General features: G+C 42.8%; 1 protein-coding gene across 1 annotated transcript in view; it reads left to right on the forward strand.

Moving 5' to 3' along the window:
• GRB10 (growth factor receptor-bound protein 10) overlaps positions 1-20,948 on the forward strand; it is a 108,309-nt gene that overhangs the window by 12,784 nt on the left and 74,577 nt on the right. The window contains exon 2 of the mRNA XM_010573922.1: positions 10,908-11,001. Within this exon, the coding sequence (XP_010572224.1) occupies positions 10,908-11,001 (94 nt within the window). The remainder of the gene's footprint in view (positions 1-10,907; positions 11,002-20,948) is intronic.

Raw genomic sequence — 20,948 nt, forward strand, 5'->3', positions numbered from 1 at the left:
TTCTGATAAAGCCATCTTCTTGATGCAGGATGACTGGTAGAGCTACCTGCAATTAACTCACTTTCCTCAAGGAGGGGAAAACATGGCAGCCATCACATTTAGAGAGAGAGATAAAACCATATATATTAATACTGGAACAAATGTAGCTAGTAATTAAGCACATTTTATATTGTACCTAGATTTTTTAAAATCAGACAGAGATAGGTAAAGTATCCAGACCATTGAGAGAAGTTCTCAGGCTACAAAGTACCTTTGAGCTTCTTGGATTTTAGTATAGTCAAACTAGTTACTTCTTTTCTGTATTCTGATAAGAACTCTGAAAATGTAGAAAATACTGCAAGTTTCTTTCATTTTGAGAAATGGGGATAAGACATTGGCACACTGAAATATCCAGGACAACCCCTGTTGTTAGTCTTAGCTTAATTTTTGTTGTGTTTTCTTTCCAACTGTTGTGAATTGACAATTTGTATGTAAGCAGCACTATAGCATAGTTTGTATTAGAAATCTATTATCCAACCGGTGCTAACACTTGGGGACAGTGACTCTGTGAAGTCTAATAGATTATCACTGTTGACAATTTTTTTAAATTTTTTTTTTTAAGGAAAACTTTTGAACATCAGTGTGAAAGGTGTAGTGATGTGACTTTCTTAAAACTGAAGGTCAAATGAGATTCAAACATGATTAAAGAAAGAAATGCAGAAATATAGGCATCTTGGTTTATTGATAATAGTTGGTGTTTGGTTTTTTCCCTGAGGGCTTGCAAAGTAACCTATTACTGCAATGTAAGTAGTACAGAAGAACTTTATTTTTTTAAGTACCCGTATATTGTAGACTATTTCTTACACCATCATTTTCTCTGCATAAATCACATTACTGATTTGCTCTGAGAGAGTGGAACCCTGCCGTTTGGTTAGGGGAGAGCGCAATGGTCTGTTCCAATACAAGATCTGTTGCTGGGTTGTTAATCATGAAAAGGCATGATTGCTGTTCTTTAGAGATGTGTCTGTGATTTCTGTAGGGTTTTTTTAATAGGTTATGGAGCTGTCAACTGAGGTGTATAAATCTTTGTCCCATGTCTGAGATTCTTAGATATCTTCTTTTTGGTAAGGCTTGCTGTTCTGGAGATGTGTAAATAGAGTTATTTCTGTATCTAGCTGAAGGCAAGTCACCTGCACTACAGCTATCCTTGTCTGAGTTGGGTAATTATTTCTGGGGCAGATTGCTCCATGTAACAGGTAAGCGGTCCTTCACCTAAGCGGGAAGGTGTGTGGTCGTTTAAATATTTAGGATCATAGGTTTGATCAGACGGGATAGCCATTTCTAGACGCAGTTAATTACTTATCTAGTGCCAAGGATCGCTTTTCAGGGAAGGAGGGGAGGGGTATCAAGCACACCCTAAATTGCAGCAATTGAGCAAGTTGGCTAGAAAGTGGAGAGATAAGGTCTGTATCGCTGATAGCTGAAGCAAGTAAGGATAGCAAAGTAGTCTTGTATGAAGTTGTTCAACATGACACTTGAAATTCATCAGATTTTCAGTTTAAAGACCTGAAGAACAATTTCATTAGCAATCTAAGAGTTACTTTGCTCACTGGCGTCTGCTGAATTTTAATGGTCTGTGTGAGCACAGTGGCTCTTTCCCCACAGAAGGTTTGTCATTTTATCAGCTCTGTCAAGGGCTGTGAAGAATCATCTTCACCTATCGGCCGTTCAAACCCTCAGTTTGAACCTGAACCGTCAGGAAGACAAAAGGGGATAGCACTATTGCCTTTAAGAAAGCAGACCCACATTCAGATGGGATAAATTCCTTTGCTCTGTGTTTCGTGCTACTTTCATTCCTTTGTTAGAGTTTCATCAGTCTTGAGTTTTCAGGGCTGCATAGCTATAAGGTTGCATAGACTTGAATGTAATTTAGGTTTTCTGCCTGTGGTTGCTGCTTCCCAAAGTGTAGAGATTTGAATATCTATTCTTAAAGAGAACGTGCTTGTACAGAAATAGAGGTTCCTGCAACCGAGGTCGCATCCTCTGTTCCCTCCTCCCTCCCCTGGCCCGAGACACACAAACAACATGTTGCTGCAGTGCCAGATCCCGGAGTCCACCAGGTCATCCTTCATCCTTTCAAGCACCGAGCCTTCCAAGGTTAATGCGGGGCGGGGACAGACTGTCCGAGGCCCTTTGCAGAATGTCCCCCGTCCGCTTGGTGCAGGGGTGCTGTCAAAACCCGACTCCCAAAGCCAGTGCTCTTGGGAGCAGCTGGCCAGCAGCTCTGCTGTAACTGGAGCTCTAGTGTATTTGATGCCAAGTAGAACAGACGAGCTACCTTGTATTTCACAGGTCTGAGCGTGGGGAGGGCAGTGGGTTGGAAAGGATCAAATATCCTGTACCTGCTTTCTGCGTGTTACGACTTCCCCCCAAAGAGCATGAAGAACATGTGAAGACTTTTTATTTTTCTAGTGCAAGCTAAAAGAAAATTTTGAAGGTGCTTTCTCAGAATGGACAGGTGTGTTAGCAGGTGCGTGAAATGCTGAAATTTTCCATCGCACCTGGGTACAAATATTCACCTTATATTTCTTTTAATCTTTCTGGTGAGGAAGGAATATAGCCTGACTGTGCACTTCAGAAACTTGGACAAAACGTAGAAAGTGACCCTGGTAAGGATTCTAGAATAGGATAAAGGTTTTATGAGCAACAACACATCATTATGGGTTGCATTAGTCCCTTAGATTGTGTGAGCGCCATCTAGTATGGTAGTTAACACCTATGGATTGCTAAGTTCATTAGAGCCTTGCTGTGCTTTTAACTCAAATTGAGTAGTGTAATCTATTAAGTATCAGCTCTTTGATAAGAGAAGGATGCAAAATCTCACTGAAAAACCTCTTTAAAAGAGGAGGAATATGACATATTACTTTAGTTTATACTTTCTCAGGGTAAGAAAATAATTTTTTTCTGTTTAATTCCTGTTGGTAAATACAATTCTCTCTCATAGAAAACAGGTTTTTCAGGGACTTTATTGATGCAGTCAGTATTGACCAAAACCAAAGAGCTTGGAACATGCAGTAAATTAGGGTTTTGGTAGCTTTGTCAGTGGCAGTCCCTTGCCAGTGAGAGTGACTTGCTTTGGAGGTAAGGCTAACTTACAATTAAGTACAAGCTAAAGATACATTATCAGGATCTATGGGCACCAGCAGAAGAAACAGAATTTCCATATAAGCGTGTAATTTTCTACTGTGAAGAATTTGCTACTATAAACTTCATTTATTCAGTGGTGTTTTGTTAGGAATGAAAAGGATTAGTTTATGTTTTTAAAAAAGAGGCAAAAGTTACTTGATCAGAAAGGAACTGCTTCATTTTTCATCAGTAAGTAAGTGCTTTCTAGCTGAAGACAGCTCTAAGAAGTGATTGTTTTCACCAAGAACCTTGTGCGTTTGGGTTTTTTCTATATTTCAAGACTTGATTTTAGCTGTAAACTATGTAAACTGTCTCTAACAGCCACAGTGGTTTTAGTCTCATTAAAAATAGAACAAAGCTTTTAGCATTTCTAAGCCTGTCAGTTGGATTCCCTCCTTGCTAGCTGATTAAAAGACAGCAACCATGATGCATTGAATTTGCTTCTACCATAATAAATGGCAGTCTGGTCCAAAAAGTGCACACTGTGCAATACACTATCCATTTTCTCTGTGCAGAGTACTGGGAGACAGCTAAATTCTTGCAGAAGCGGTTAGTTTCTACGAAGAGAGGACTGGATCTAGTGAGAGAAATTTAATTTGACGTAGTTCTTGCCAAATTCTGGTTTCAGTAGTGTTGAAAACCCTGCTAACGCCAATTTTGCTAAGACCAGCCTAGAGAAGCTCAATCTGTAATGCTAGCGTGTACGTGTGCTGTAAAAGTGTATTGCTGAAGCTGTCGGCTAACGTGGTATGCTCACTCCTGCCTTACTGGAGAAAAGCCTTTTATGAATAAACTGCTGCTACCAGATACTGTTGGAGGTTGCTAATCATGGTCCAGCTCCTGCCAGATTAGATTTATTTATTTCCTGAGGGGCCAAAGAGCCACTTTTTTTGAAAGAAAGAAGCTGGCTAGTAGCTAATAGCATGTTTTGGTGTGAAACAATACTGCCCTGGAGTTGCAGTGCAGTATTGCAATAGATAGCAGTTGCCATACAGATAATGACAATCACATAACTGGTAATACTCCTTAAAATAAATGTGAAACACCTTCAGAAAAAGAACTTTCCGGCTCAGCTATAGCAGTATATTGTATAACCATATCAGTCCATGTATTTAAGAAAGCTTTTTTTTTTTCCCCCCCCTTGGTGTAGGAGAAGAAACACTTCACTGACTTGGGGTACACACTATGGGGTTTTGGTGTTGACAACAGGGTCCAAACCCCCGTTTTTTTGCTGAATTGAAGGACTTTCTGGCCAGTGGGTTACTGAAACCCAGACGGGGGTCGGGAGAGAAGTTCCTCCTCCAAGGTCAAACTGGCAAGGCTTTCTGCCTTCCCCTGTATCATGGGATGTAATATAATTCCTGTGATTCATTTAACAAATTCCCTGCTGCTGCAGAGACACAGACCACGGACGCAGGTCTGTCTTGTCTGTCAGTCTCTCTCATTTTCCTCCTTTCTTTGCTAATTCCCGGTATGTTGTGTTTCTTGTGGCTGTCGTGTATGTCGCGTGGTGGGCTGCTGAGGATTGTACGAATGTGTGGATAGCGGTGGGTCTGTGCGCCCTGTCAGGTTATCGCATGGTTTGGTGATTTGCAGCACTGAGGATCACACATACTGTGGTGTGTTGGGAGGATCGTGCTGCTGCCTTTGCTACTCCCGTAATCCCAAACTGGGTTTGTTTGTTCCTGGTCTCTAGGGTTATCGCTCTCGGTCTTGATAGCCAGTACTGTAAAATCAGAAGGATTCCTGCAGTTAGTGGCTTTGCTACTTCAGGAGAGAGAGACCGACTTTTGACAAAGCTAAGTGGCTTTATTTTAAGCCCTTGTTTGTACAAGCTCTCTTAGCAATGGGAATGCTAAAATTCTAGGTTCACGGTTACTCTGTTGACTTACTGAGCCTTTCACTTGGCTCTTACCTAGTCAAATGACTATAGTTAAGAGGCAGGAAACCTAGTTACAGGTCTTTAATTATGTAATATGTGGGTTGCCTGAGAATGCGCTTCAAAGTTTTTTGCCTGGTGTGCAAAGCCTGTTTTTTCTTTATTTCTGTGACATGTTAAGTGCTGGCCCAGGGAAGATGTGATTGGAGCTGTGGAAGACAATAAAAAATATGAACTGTGTTTGAATAAACTTGAAATCATTTGCAAAGCAGGGACTTTGGACAAACCCAAGAGACGTGCTCTTCCCTCATGACTGTACTTGGGACAAATTTCCTCAAGCTCTGGGGTCTTAGCAGGCTGAAAACGCGTTGTACCAAACAGCTATCTGGTAGGGGACTGTGCTCCTGTATTTAGCCACTAAGAAGGCCAGTGACTTAAATCTTTTAAGAAAGGAGTGTCATATGCATTACTAATTGATCAAGACTCTGAAGTATGGATTAGAGCTTGAACATTGGTCTGGATCTGTCAGGTGGATTTCCTCCTGTAATAGCCTATGTGTTTGCCTTCACAGGGCTAGGAGTAAAATTGAGTGACAGAACAGAAATTCTGTGGATGGCTGTGGGTACCAGTAAGCTATAGGAAAGTTTACTTAAATTGATAGCCGCCTACTTGGCGCTTACCATAACTGAGTCTGTTCTCCTCCTTGTACATTTGATGCCTTGAGTAAACCAAAGCTGCAAAATGATGGTATAAAGAAGCAGCATAGCTTAGAAGACAATGCAGAAGGTTACTTTACATAAATGCAAATAGTCTTTTGTTTGGGAAACGAAGGGTCATATGAAGCAGCCCTCAGAAGAAGTGCTGCCTAATCTGTTTATTGCCTAAGGAAACTCCAGAAGCATGTTAAAAGAATGGCAGTACTGGGTCAGATAAAGAAATGTTCATCTACCTCTTGTGTCCTTCGTCTGAGAGCAACAAGTTGCAGCTACAAAGAGAGTGTGTAACTTCTCAACGTATTTACTTCCTGCTTCTGGAGCCTGGAGCTGTGTCCAGTCTTTCACAGCCCCTGGTGGACACCTCGTCAGTGAATTTTAATCATTGCTTTTTTTGGAAACCATTACACGTGAACACTTCGCGATAGTTTCCTCGGTCTGCGCTAGCAGCAGGTACTTCATTTTGCTTTACACAAGTTGCCTGACCAGAGTAAAGCTAAGGTGGCTCAAGTAATGACTTGGCTGCTTTTCTCTTTATGCTCGGCTAGTTTTCGGACACCTCCCTCGGTGTGATAAAGTAGCACCAGCAGGTCGGCAGCGAGCTCCTGGCACGGCAGGAGTGCCTCTGTGCAAACTGAGGCGTATCTGCCTCGATAGTCTCCTAAACCGCAGCGGGGCCCATCGGCACGTCTGACTTGACTTTCTGTTGTGCTGGACGGTGTACAAACATCAGAAGTATGTCATGATCTTAATTTGTCGCTGTGGGACTGCTGGCATGAGTACGCGTGACTCTTGCTCAATTGAACCTTTTGTTCAGGGGCATGGCTGTGTGGGTTTGCAGACAGCTACAGTAAATCCAAAACCAGGGACTGTCGTCTTGGTGGTCTGGACGTCCTCGGTCTGGCCGTGCTCCCAGGAGCTTCCGAGAAGCTGTGCTGCCACTTGTAGCCTTCCTTCATCTCGTAAACTTCCAGCGAGTGCTGAAGTTGGAAAAAGTTGAAGCCTTCAGTAGAAGGGGATTTCCAGACCCCTAGAGAAAGCTGCTCTGTCTCTGCTCATGGCGGGTCCCTTTGTTTGCAAAGAAAGAAAGAAAGAAGGGAAGTGTAGACGATCCTTTATTATTTGTACTTTTGGATCTGCTTCCTCCCTCCTCTAAGCCCTATTTACCTGTAAGATTATCCTAAATGACTGCTGGGATAACCTTTGCTGAAGGGACCAGGGTGAGAGAAGCAGCAGTAGAGTAGGAGCAACGTGCTGGTCAGCCTAATAATGCTGTCTCCTACTGATAAATACTCTTCCGAGCTAAACTGCAGGTGGGAACTGTAGCACTTGGAGCTGAAGAAGTGATTAAAGAGCACGTGCAGACAGCAGAGCTGCTGTAGTATATGGCTGTCTGATTCTCTGATTAGAGCACCAGGTTTAATGTTTTCTTTGATAACTGAAATGCTTATCGTGCTAGCACAAACAGCAGCGAACATTGTATGTCATAGTTGAAGGAGTGCAACTTGAAAGGCTTGGTTATAGATTGAAAAATAAATCCAGATTGTCCTGGTTACTGATATGTAGAGATAATGCTGTCTATGAGCGGACTTTGGCTCTTAATGCGATGCAAGCGTGTTGCACTTTGCGTCATGCAATGCAGGTTTGCAAAAGGACACTGAAATCTAACCTGTAATGACGGTGTGTTTGGCTATATGAAATGCAAATGCTTTAACGGACTGTAAGAAATTAACACTGCTTCAGATCCTTCTAGCACTCTTGCTAGTCACTCGATTAAATCATCCTTGGTCGCAGATGCTGGCTGACAGAGAAAATAGTACATGCAAACAAGTCAGGGAGGGCTAATGCTCAGCTAGCTTCTAAAAATACTATAATAGCTGGATGGTACAGTAAGTTAAGTAACATGCTTTAATTTCATATTGAGAGCATTTATTGGAAGAGGAGGGAAAGCTGGGGATTAAAACGCGGAGCAAACACATGACTTACCGGGAGCCCGGTTTCAGCGGCGGCGGGGGGGTCCTGATGGACCAAAGCAGGTGCCCACCTTGCTGAGGGCATCGGCCACGGCCCTGAGCCCCAGCACAATGAGGCCGCTGGCACGGAGCAATTGTATAACTTTTTTTTTCCCCCTTTCTTCTTTTAACCTTGTTCCAGTGTCTGTCTGATCTCTGCTGCAGCTGGCCAAGTGCCACTGTTTGTGCACAACGGACACAAACAGATTCTGGAGGGTCATGTGAAACTACCCCGAGCTCTTTAAATCGCACCGCCCTTACCTTTTCTCCTCTGCTGCCTGCATTGCTTTAACAGGTGTGGTTTTGTTTATGCACGGCTGTTGCTTTACTTTAGCACCTGGGTTCTGCTGGCCCTCAGTGCCCAGAGAAAGCCTTTGGTTCCATGCCTTGCTCAAGCCGCAGGAGAAGTCCGCGGACCTTCTGGGCAGGGTTTGCACCTGCAGAAACAGGCAGGGGCATCAGCTTTGTGAGAGAGCACCAGCAATCATTCGTCATTGAGACCTCTGCTGCTGAAAACTTCGGTATATCTTACCGTGACCTTGGCTTAAGCTTTGTGAATGAGGCCTGTGGTTCTCAGCATCTTCTGTACAGCTGTAAGGTGATTCCAGAGAGGATGAATCTTATTCCTGTGAATTATTGGCAATTGCTAGTTAAAAAAAAAATCTGCTTTAATTGAAAAGTTACGGGCTTGCAGCCAGCTTGTAAGCCTGAAATAAGGTCTTCTCAGTTAAGTGTTCACAGGTTACTGCTGTGGGAAACCCAAAGGTAAAAAGATGCATTTTGGCCACATCTCATCCTCTGTTACTACATAGTACTGCACAAATCTTGCCTTCCACTTGGGACTTGTATGTCTTGGGACAACCGAAAACACATTTAGGTGTGTAACAAATAGCTTATAAGTGGTTTTTCTGTTCCACCTTTCATTACTGTTGGGATGCCCTGTTGCTCTTCCCAGCCGAAAGGCAATAGGCAACTGCATCCACATGTTGGATGTCAGGACTTGTTCCCAGGAGGTGGAACTGATGCCGCTAAACTGCGTCAGCAGGGTTTTACCTGCACGATAAAAGTACGTGATTTGGAATTGCATGGTGGGAAACGCACGAGGAAAGCTCTGCATTAGGAGGAAGGATGTTCTGCTGCTTTGTTCTGCATGCCTGACATGTTCACCTCTCAGCCTTTGTACTAGGTTTGAAATAACTGAAGAGCAATCGACTTCAGCTTTAAGTTTTGACTGAAACTTTTCCTAGATAAACATCTCCTCCCCTCTGGTGTCCTTGGAGCCTTTGAAAGAATTATGCTAAACTTTCTGGGGAGTAGACTCTTAATTTTGTATGTGCTTTCTGCTTCCTGCAGTGGCCTTCTCGTGCTGCAAGTCCCAAATTTCCTGCCTGAATTTAAAACGGAGATGTTGTGGGCCAGGTCAGCGCTGGCTGTGTGGTATCCCAGAGAAAATGAGATGTATCCAGTGAAAACGACTAGTGCTCCAAAAGTGGTAATAATGTTAGGATGCGGTTCCAAGAGATTTGACAGAGACAGGAGCTTATGAGTTGCTTGTTCCTAACATGTATTCAGTTAGCTCCAGTGAAAGAGCTAACAAATATTGCCATGTTTCAAGAAAGTAAAAACAAATGCAGTCATGCTGACAGGAGGTCTGATTTTTTTTTTTTCTTGATTCTTAAGAAGCAACTAAAAAACTTGTGTGAGATTAGCTAGATGTGGCTCATGAAACAGCAGCCAGTGTCACAAAAACCCGTGGCAAGGATGTAAAGAGCTGTAAGGGGAAGTGGCCAGTATGGAGGCAGAAGGCTGAGTGGTCTCAGTTGTATCTGGCATAGATAGATGGATGCCATATGTATCTTATCATATATTGTTTACCTGTAAAAACCTCCCTTGGTCTTACCACTGCTGGCAGTTCTTGTCTTATAAACGCCTGTGGGCTCCTGAATTGATCCCTGATGGTGAAGGCGCTCAAGAGTGGTGCTGGAGTATTTGAATCAAAGCTCAAGTTATCTGCTGTTTGAGACAGTCTCTCGGAATAAGAGATAATATAATTTATTTCATATCCTGTGTAACTATATACAGTTCTTACACCCAAACGCTACATCCATTATGGTTTTGAGCACTGGCTTATATTCTGTAGATGGAAATGCTGGGCTGAGAGCTCACGGTTGCACACAGTTGAATTGCCACTCACTGCGTGCATGTTATTGCTCTGCCATTAATTACAACGTCATTTGCTGTGAAGGTGTTTGACATAATGTTTTGACATAAATGCGGATCATGCTGTTGTGTATTTATCCCACACTTTGGGCAGGAACATGTATACAGTCACGTATATCACTGCTACAGGGTTTATGGGCAGTGATATATCAATGTAGTCAACTTCATGCACTTGCTTCTGTTTTTCCAGTATATGCAAAGGTATGCCAACTTTGTAAAACTGTGTACCTGCTCTAAATTTCCTTCTTATGCTTCTAAAACTCAGTGTGACTTATCTTGCTTTTCTTATTATATTTTGATTTTCCTGCTTTCTCCTAGTCATCTTTTTTGGCAAGTTCTGTGAGAAACAGTGGTATTTTAGACTTAGCCAAATTCAGTCTCTGTTAAAACTTCTTGAAACCTGATCTTGTGAGAGTTCTAGTATGAAGGAAAAAAAAAAATACAGGTTGGCATCCAGAGCTATGGATGTTTATCTAAACTGAACTTCTGATTCCTCTTGAGGTTTGGTAGTTCACTACTGAATCTGTTTCAGTCCAGTTAATTAGTTACAAACCCCTAAGCCACAGACTTGGAATTAAAGAAAACAAAGCCCCAAGCCTCCACATAACTTGATGCAAGAAGAAACTTTTGTTAAACCAAGAAGTGCATTTACATCACTGTTTCCCAGTTTGAAATGCAAAACTGATGTACAGATGAGCCTACAGCATAGTTATTGATTCTGGATTCATGCCACCTGTATTAATGTGTTAATCTAGTGTCTCCCTATGGTCCCCCCCCCACCCCTGACATTGGTTTCTCCTTTCAGAGGTATGACAGGGATTTTTCTTTTTGTATCGGTGGTTTGGCTATGTGCAGTGTAGCTTATAGGGAGTACAGAATGCCTTTTTTTGATAAGAATTCCTGCTCTTCTGTTTTTAGGACAATGTAGATCAGACTTCGGCTCATGGTCGGCGGGATCTGGTGGAACCAGGTTTCCAAGAACCATCTAACCGCATCTCCCTGAATCACCAAGGTAAGGAACAGTGGGTGGGAATCCAGGCTCCTTGGCGGAAGGCCAGGACGCTCCATAAGCAGAGATAGTTTTGCCTCCATGTTGCTGTTTCTCCTTCTCATTAAAAAAAAAAAAAAAAAAAAAGAAGTTCTGGGTGGTTGGAGGAGGAGAGCTGAGAAATAGTTCTTTGTCACAACTGTCTTGTGAGCTGTGGATGAAGACCGTGAAGAACTTGTGGTGCACCTCAAGCCTTTGTAGCCCAAACTGGGATTGCTAGCCTGGGTGGCAGGTACATTCTCCTGTTTTTAGGAGGGGGGAGGAGGGAAGTACTGAAATTGAATTCAACATTTGTAATGTTAAAGTTGCATTTGAAAAATCTTTGATTGCTATAAGAAGGGTTCAGGGCTCTGGCTCAACTTCAGGAGGAAAGAAAAGTATGTTTACTTGCTTTGCATGACAGAAATCAGTTCATTCTGGGAAAAAAAAGTCCTGAACTAGACATTGTAAAATAAATCTTAAAAGTCTTTCTTTGCCAATATCTGTCTGTTCAGATACCTAAAAAAGACAGTTACTGTTATAGCAGGGACTTTTTAGCTCAGCTTTATTTTTTTGGCTTTGAAATAATTAATGATAGAGAGTGCCGTCTTAACCGGTGAACCCCCTTGCCCTCAGGGTTTGTGACGGCTTAATTTGGAACCAAGTCCTTGAAGGTCATCTTCAAATGTTTCTTCGGTGCAACAGCTAATAGTATTGCAGTCAGCGCAAGGCTATGGAAATAAAGAAGATCGTAAACTTGTTACTAAGCATGTCATATTTGGTACATATTTTAAGTTTTCCTTTCAAAATCCAGCTGCTTCTGTTTGCCAAGGGCAGCAAGACCAGAATTTCATGACTTGTAGATCCTCAAGACTATTTAAGTTTCATAAACAAATCCCAGAATGTAATAAGGGTTGTATTTTAATTTACTCCCCTCCCCAAGTCTTCCAGGTTTTTAAAGCTTTGCTTTCAATTGAAGGTAACATGTTGCCATGTTATCCAATCTAAAACTTCTAGTAGCGCAGGCAGTGTGTTGTGGCATGCTTGCATGCTTACAAAACAGAGTTTATAAATGCCATTTTTCATTCGTATTAGAATGGTACTGTTACATTAATTTCACCTACCTTGGGATGCAGAAATCCTGGAGTAGATCTATACAGGTGACTTCTTCTGAACCTATTTGTAAATGCCCCCCTTTAATCAAGGGATTTTTTTGGGGGAGTGCATCCTGTGAGGTCTAAGTTCATGCGTTAGAGAGTATGTGAGGCTGCTGCTTATGAAGTCTGAACGTTTATTGAAGAGATAGGTAGTATTGCATTTTGTAGCCTGACATTTTCCTTATAGAGTAACACTTCATTTTCAGATCCTCCTTTTCCTCTATCAATATTGTAGTACTGCAGAAGGATCCATACAGTGTCGCCTGATGGGTGGCTCTGCCTCAGCTACTTTGAGACAAATGTCTGTATGCAAACTGGTCCAAATTAATTTAGGAAACAGCTATCTTTAAAGAGAATGCTTTTTGTAGAGTTACTGGCTGTTTAAGGCCTGTTTATAAAGAAAGACCCTGTTAATGGTTTTCCCAGTAGTTTCTGAAATAAAGATCGCTTTTGCACCCACAAATTTTGGGGGATTTTTTCCTACGTCAGCTGACTGACAGCAATCAAATCCAGTATTTCTAGAATCTTTTTGATTTTGTTGCTGCAGTAGGTATTTAACACTTTATTAATCTTGCCTACCCCTGTGACCATGAAGCGCTGTTACGTTAGTGGCGTGGATTAAGAACTGAAACCTGAATGCCCAGAAGTGGTCTTTGATGCTGCGCTGGGCTGTAGTGCTTCTGTCTTTTTGCAGTGTTGGGGGGAAGTAATGTGCCTTACAAGCATGATACCTGCTGCTTCAGTTTCTTCTTGAAAATGGAAGTGACCATAAGCGTGATGTTATGTCATGTCTTGTGTGTTTGTTCCATCCAAGTGTGAGCTCTTTCATACACTCTTTCATAGAATATGAAATACACATTCTTGTCCAAGAACTTGGAAGTACAAGTATTTTAAGAGCTGCCACATTTTCCGGTAACTGATTAATGAATAGTACATAGAAAAATATAATATGAACAGCTTCAGAGGGAGTTGTGACAGGGTCTGAACTAGCTCCCATGCAGTCGTATTAGTTACACAATAAATAGGAAGACTACACTATTAACATACAGTGGGTTTTTAAGTTCTCTGGCAGCTGTTCGCTTTTTTACTCTTAAACTAAACTGTGTTATCCCTTACTTTCTATCAAAGCTTTGCTGGCACTGACTTTGAAAAGAGTAAACCTGTATCCAGAAGTAACTTGCAGGACCACTGCTTGCATTTAATAAATGAAGCCATTTGGTGGTATGTCTTGATTACATTGATGATAAAGATATTTGCAACAGACCATGGCAAATTTTGCTTCTGGTTATATACAACATTACTTGCTGACTTCAGCTTATACTGCCTAGCAGATCTAAAGCTTTTGCTCCTGTGTTTCACTAGACTTTTAAGGAAAACTGACAGGCTTGCAACAAAGGTGGTTTAATACATATTTAACATGAGCAGAAATTGTGGAAGGATTAGAACTGGCTAAATATTTCATGTGTTAGGTGCTCTCTGCCTTTTTCCCTTTAGTGCACTGTGCCTTAAATGCTGCAGCTGAACTTTGAACAACCATACTTACTACATTATTTTATGTATACACTTCCAATTCATCCCTGACCATGTCACTCAGTGAGCGCAGCAGATTTGCCAGTTTCTGTTGAACATTAACTTACAGCCCTTTGCTTTTCACTGGGAGAGCTTTGGTACGAGCACTTGCAGTTCTGAACCAGACCTGGCTTTCCGCAGCCTATGAAAATGGTGATTAGCTTCCTCCTAGGCATCCGAGTCCCTTCAACACAAGCTGGCAAAAGAGCATTCAAGTGGAGACTGAGATATCCCTGCCAACTGTCCCTGTGTGAATAAGCTCTTTCTTGTGAAGGGTGTTTCAAGTACATGTTTCCTGCTGAATCACTCTTTTTACACAAGCAGATGCTTTATAACTGTTCAGCTTTTTATTTTAAAAAGAATATCTTGTAAAGATTGGGGAGCAGAGAATACTTTTTGTAAAGTGAGGAATCTCTAAAATAGGCAGGTTTCATATGAGACATACGTAAAAAGTTGAGTGTGGATGGAATAGTATTTTTTCCTAGAAATAGTTCAGTAACTGCTTATGTGTAGGCATGCTGATAAACTCGCTTACCTTAAGTATTTTTATATCTAAGCCATTATTTAGTATTCACTTTTCAAGATTCTGCTAGTTGGGCAAATTTCTTAAAGGTACTAAATGTAGAGAGCAGGAACTAGGATTTCTTACCTCTATTCCCCAAAAGCTACTTCATAAATTAAATGCAACAGGAAAGAGCAGGCTTCATCCATCTGAAGAATACTAATATCCCCTGATGTAAAGGAACAGATACGCTTCAGCTACCTATTGAAAGTTATAGAAAGTTAACAACAGCCAGCCAGGATTTGGCATTTAATTAACAGCACGTCAAGTATTTCTCAAGCAGTCCTTCCAGAAGCTGTAGTAAAGCTTCTAGGCATGGAGAAGAAAAATGTCTAAACTGTGGCATTTTCTGAAGAGTTCAGGAAGGAGATGAAGAAACAATCAAAACAATTATTTACCGTCTTTTAAAACACCGGGAGAAAGAGGAAGTGAGAGCATGCATAGCATGGGACAGGTATTGTTACTTGTCTAAATTTTTTCCCTTCAGGAGTGGAGTGTGGAGATGAAGGAAACTGTAGCCTCCTCAGCGATGTCTCACTTTGCAAAATATTTAGCACTCACAAATGTTCAGTATTTTGCAATGACAGGTTCTCTGCAGTGCGTAGCCTGCAGCGTTCCTGCCCTGTTCGGTAGCGAGGGGCAGAACTGGGGAGCATAGTGGTGATTGTAGTCAAAACGCTTGCATTCACATGGCGATGCCCTTCTGAGGCCCTTCGTAGAGGTGGTGGGCTCCAGCACGCGTTCTCCCTGTCCCATCCCAAAGGAGGCTGCTGGTTCTCCTCTCTCCCCGGTTGAGCGCGGCACCGTGCGGTGTCACCAAAATTAACCTCCAGTGTGTCTCAGTAGCAAGACAAGTCTCTCCTATGGATTTCCCTGCGCTGCCTAGGAGTGGCCTTGCCATATGAAGCGTGACAGCAAAATACACCATGCTACAGAAAAATGTAAGCCCAACTGAATTTGTTTACTGTCGGACTTCGGGGGGGGGGTTTACCTGCCAGCCGTGCTACCGCTGTTTCTCATCTTGCTCTGTACTTCTGGGTTTTTCTTTGTTGAGGCATGTTTCGGAGCTCGTTTTTCTGTTTGTTTTTCTGGCAAGCAGCAAACAGTCCCAACTCTAGTCCCATCCGTGAAGCTTATGGGCAGTACCTTTTATTGGTACTTGACGTGTACTTCTTGAGATTGTGCAGCTACTTCTTATGCAGGATTTTGAAGCCAGGCATAAATAAGATACATTCTGCCACCTTGACTTTCAGTGGAGGTATTAGATAGGCAGTTCTGGCACTTTCTCTATGTGCGTGCTTGCGGGATGTGTCTGTACAAATGTGTTTTGCCATGGGTCTGTGACGAAAGACTTATCTTCCTTTTATTAATGCACTCGCATGCAGCCTTCCTCTCCTGGGGCGCTCCCAGCTCTCGTTGGACTTGATGCTTTTTGTCACAGCAGTTCGCAGGCAGAGCCGAGCCGAACACTGTGGTACCTCTGACTCCACAGCAAGGTAGCTTTGGCAGCAGAAGGAAATGGTGATAGGAGTTGTTTTAGCCAACAGCTGTCCTTTGTCAACAGCCAGCTCGTCCTTTGGTCTTTCTTGGTTGGTCACGGTAGGAAATCTTGCGTACAGTGAGACGATGAAGATGCTGTGGTTGCGGATCAGTTGGCGTTAGGATTCCCACCTGTACGTACAGACGACTTGTTCCCACTGCAGCTGGAGGGATCCAGACCAGCTGCCAACTTGCATCGCACTGCAGCCTGCTCTTGAGGTAGATGCTCTCCTGTACCTCGCTGGCTAGTTACTAATACATTAACTTTTATAGAGATGCTAAATATCAGCGGTGGTGGAGACTACCCTTCTAGCACACTGCCTGGGTCCAAAAAATACAAGCCCACGTAAATACGGACAGACTTTTGAATGAGTATAGGCTTAGATGAAGTATTATGATGCCTAAGATTTAGCCCAGAGAAGTAATCTTGTGTAGCACTCTTTTTCTCCCCCACTGTTGTTGTTACTTGCTTTTAGTATCTTTTCTTTTGTATCTGCCTCAGGACAGGCACGTGAGGTTGAGGCGATTTCGTTATTCATTCTGTAGCTGAGGGGGAGCGTGTTTAGTAACAGCCGGTGCTCCTTCCGATACGCTTCAGTTGTGGGATCTGACTGGGATGAGTCGGTTATTTGGTGTATCAGAACTAACCCATGTTTTTGCAGAATCCAGCTGGTACTGAATTGAAAATGTAGAGTGAAAAACAGATAGTCTTGTTTGCATTGCAGAGACAATACTGCCAGACATTCATGAATTCTCATGCTTTGTATAAATGTTGTTGTCATTGTCCAGCCTTAGAAAAAAAACACCATTAGTGCCAAAAAGATTTACACTGACTACCCTTACGTAGAGAGCAGAGCCCCTGCTTGCTGCCTAGCTCATTACAGTACCTTTGTCTTGTTTTGGAGAAGGCTTCCATTATATTTGGTGATGAATCTTGTTAGCAGAGCTACTAGGAGGGCACTCATAATAGCTCTGTAGAAGTTTAACTTCCCTCATTATATTAGTTCCCAAACCTTTGGGCTGACAGAACTCTGGAGAAAAAAAAAAAAGAAAAAAAAAAAAGACAAAAAAGAGAAGACAAAATAGGTTGGTGTTTAGTACAGATAATTTCAGAAATTTGCAGCAAGCTACAGGCAGACAAAATAGACCACCCGATTGAGTTTAGCAGGAAGACTCTGTATATAATAAGGCTCCTAATGAAGATTGAATGAAATCAGTAAAATGAGAAGAAACAGACCAAAAATCATTTAAAATGTTGCATGTTCAGAGAAACATATTTGCAGGTGACTGGTAGATTTTCTTTTATTTTTATTGTGGGGTTTTTTCTTTCATGTATCAGGTCTTTAGTATCGGTTTCACAAATCTTCAGTTTTGGACATACTTAAAATTAAATGTGTTCCTGAAGCCACCTGACATGAATAAAAAAAGCTCAAATATCTATCTCATAGTTGACAAGCATGGGATTTTAAGCTGTTTATAATTTCTCAGGATTCAGTGTGTCCTTCAGGTAAATTTCTCTGAGAAGGTAGGATTCAGCACAGGGAAGGAGACCTCTGTCTTGGTTGCACAGGGTGCAACATGGTTTGCCTTGGGACCTTTATACATTGGAATTTTACAAGTGGAGATGTAGAAAAAATAGAGGATTTTAAAGTAAGCCTAAAGCAAGAAGTATTACAATATTAAAAATTAATCTTCCCTATTTACATGACTGTCGAAGTAAATTTTAATTCTGTTTTCTCCTGTGGCCTATGGAAAAATGGTAAATTTATTACCAGGTTTGCCATGAACTTCTTGCCACGTTGGAGGGGAGATGGTTACTGGGGCAGAGCGGTTGCACTGGGAGAGCAGGTGGAGCTGGGCTGGGGAGTTGGTTCCTTGCTCAAGATAGTCCAGGACCTGTCCCTGCGGGACTGAAGCTGTATGGGTGTATGACGTCCGAGAAGGGGGTTTGGTTGTTTTTTCCTACTGAAGATAGAGGGATTGTGTTCCTCCGCCTTCTCTTTCAAGATTTGTATCTCCAGTTATCATGGGCAGGGGTGGGGTGGGGGGAGTAGAGTCACAGGGTGTGAATTTAGGGTGATTAGAGGCTCGTTGCTTGCTGTTACTGTTAAATTCTTGTCTAAAGCTTTGGGAGGGGAAGGTGTAAATGGGGCCCCTGGGCGGTGTGATTCTGTTGCTTCTTTCCAGATCCTCCTCAGAGCAAGAGGGCATTTGCCTCCCTTACCCCTCACGCCTTACCTGTTGGAGAACAAGTCAGCTTAGTACTAGTATAAGCCTAGAGTGATGACTCTTTAGGAAACCCACCACAAGTCAAACAGGGAGAGGGGAGGCACTGTGAAAAAGATTGCGAAATCCAACATCCTTTTGAATTCGCTTTTGTCCTTAATAGCAAGGGATGCGCCTTTCCTGCTACCACCAAAGCAGAGCTGAGGCTTCGCTGTCGGAGCAGCCGCCATGGGCATCCTTTGGCCGGGTAACGGAAGGGGCAGGTGGGGCTGCCCTGCCTTCTTGCCGGGGCGCGAGCGCTCCTGGGCACCTTGCGGAAGGAAGACTCTCCCTGTGCCGCAGCCGTGGCACCGGGACGGACCGAGCAGAAGGGCCGGCGGCCGGGGGGGGCCGGGGGGCTGTGAGGCGGGGCGTCAACGGGTCTCGGTCCCCAGCGAGGGTCCCCTCTGAGCAGGCGGCAGACGTTCGCGTCGCGTACTTGTTCGCCGTCGGCCCTCTTCCCCGGAGCCGCGTCAGCTCGGCGAGGCGATGCCGTGGGGGCCGGTGGCCGCTCGCCCAGCGCCCGTCTGCCGGCAACCGGGGGCTGCTGGGGGGGGAACGGCAGGTCCCGTGGGGGAGATCGACCTGCGAGTCCTACGCCGAGTCGGCGCCGTCGGGCGCTTGGGGTTTGGGCCTTGAGCTCGTGAGCCCAACGCTTCCGTTGGAAACGGCGTGCTTGGGGAAATTCAGTGCCTCAGTAAATACCTACTCGTGATGAGGTGCTGCTTCTTGGTACCTGAGCTGAGTGCCTTTCTTATGCACTTACATCTTTTGTGAAGGGAGAGAAAAAATAAAGTCCAAAATCCTACAGGGAGCGCGCTCTATCCTCTGTATTTACTCAGCAACTTGTGTCTTCCCCCTCCTCTCTGTAAGCAGATCGCTAAAGCAGCCAAGTGCGATAGATTCCAGTATTTTTTCATTGCTTTAGATACTGATTTATTTACTGCCCAACAAGCATGGGGAGACTTGTGGTCTCAGGTTGTCCTCTGCCTCCTAGGCGGCTTATTTCTTCCGTTTGAGTTAATGAGCTTAGTTATCCCAAATGCCCTCTTCTAATTTAATCAGTACAAGTTAACTGTACAATCTTGGGATGAGCTCATGTGTTTTCTGGAATAACTTTTATTGCCTTTATGTTTTCTTTTGTAATCCGACTAAATTTGTACTGTTGAGATGTTAGGAGGGTGGAAGGATGGAAATTAATACTGTCAGCAAAGGCTGTTTTGATAGCTTCTGGATGACATTTTTAACATGGCTGAGTTGAACTCTTGCCTGTGCCACTCCACCATCTTCCTGCACATCCTTGGGTTCTGCATATTCTTCCCTGTTAGGGGGGCATGTTTCAAGTGTATTTGGTTTTATGTAAGAAGCTTTTGAACCTTTCAGTGAAGGTGTTATAGCCAAATGTCAAAACATGGCTGTGGGCACTTAAAAATAGTCTCAGTACTAATGAGCTTTCCAGCTAGGAAAGTTGATTTATTATGTAGCCTAGTTTTTAATCGTGCCATAACAACGGCAGTTGTTCAGTAAAAACAATGTCTCTGCAGCATCAGAATATTAACTTCAAATTCTGACACCTTAACCAAAATCAAATCCTAAATTTCAAAGGCAGTTTGACATGTAAAGGGGAAGGGTATATTTAAAGATGGCAACAATCCATACTCACTGCAGCTGTACTGCCTGTTAGGAAATAGTGCTTAAAAGAATGTTTTCAAAAGTGTAAGTATCTCTAATTTTTGAGATAAAAGTACAATGTCACTATGCAAGGTCAGCTTTAATGGAGAGAGAACTGCCGTTCAGTATCTGATTACATGGAAAGCTCTAGGGCACTAATCTGGTTTCATGACTGTTGTGTTCAAGTCTGAAATAAAGCCATTCTGCTTATTCGGATATTTAGGGGTGTCACCTATAAATAGATCAGAAATTGATTGCTATTTATCTGCAATGCACCTAATGTTTGGAATTACTGTGACTGATTGGGGGGGGGGGTATTTTCTTTTCTAAATCTGTCTACTTTGGTAAAATCTGTATCAAGAGCACAGTGTTACTTACTGTACATCTCTGTGCTTTCTGAAGGCGATGGGGGAAAACAGACCCCCTTTCCTATGAAACTTGCTTCCCAGAGTGTGGTGGCAGTGGAGTGGCAAAGCGGAGACAGTTGTAGTGCCAGAAACTGCTCCCTGAATTCTTGAGACTGGCTGGACTTGAGCTTTGCAAGAACAGCCTTAGTTCACCAGTACATTTACCAATTTTGAGACTAGATAAAATTCTTAGGGGGGGTGTGTCATCCCCCATCCCCCCCCCAGTGAAATCCATTTAACTCCTTCAGATAAAGCCCCGAGTTACTCCCACCCCTGTTTAAAGCACACTGAACTGATTTGTGTCCTGTCTCTGATCAGCCATGCACCTTTGATCTCTGTTGTGATGGCAGATAATTTCTAAGGGCTGACACAATGCAGCCCTCTTGTCTGCAAACAATTCTGAGAGATGTGTATTCAAGTTTTAGGTTTTTGTTTTTTTTTTTTTTTCCCCTGACCTTCAAGGTTATATTTTTGGTCTCTATCAAAGTAGTGAGAGGGTGGAGAACAGGCAGTACAGCTCTTGGTTTCCTTCCATTGTTTGTCCTAAAGATAAAAGTGTCCTAAGCCTTGGTTTCTGTCTCTTCTTTCCAGTGCCTCAGGTGGAGCAAAATATAAGTTAATTTACCTTTTTATGAGCTCCATACTCTAAGCAGAGCTTTTATCATCTCAGGAATGAATACAAAAATTCACTTTGCTCCTCTTTAAAAAAAAAAAAAAAAAAAACAAAAAAAACAAGCAATGGCTAAATCTGTAACATTTCCA

This window comes from Haliaeetus leucocephalus, unplaced genomic scaffold (genome assembly GCF_000737465.1).
Source record: "Haliaeetus leucocephalus isolate CR32 unplaced genomic scaffold, Haliaeetus_leucocephalus-4.0 Scaffold3, whole genome shotgun sequence".
In the NCBI taxonomy this organism is placed as follows: domain Eukaryota; kingdom Metazoa; phylum Chordata; class Aves; order Accipitriformes; family Accipitridae; genus Haliaeetus; species Haliaeetus leucocephalus.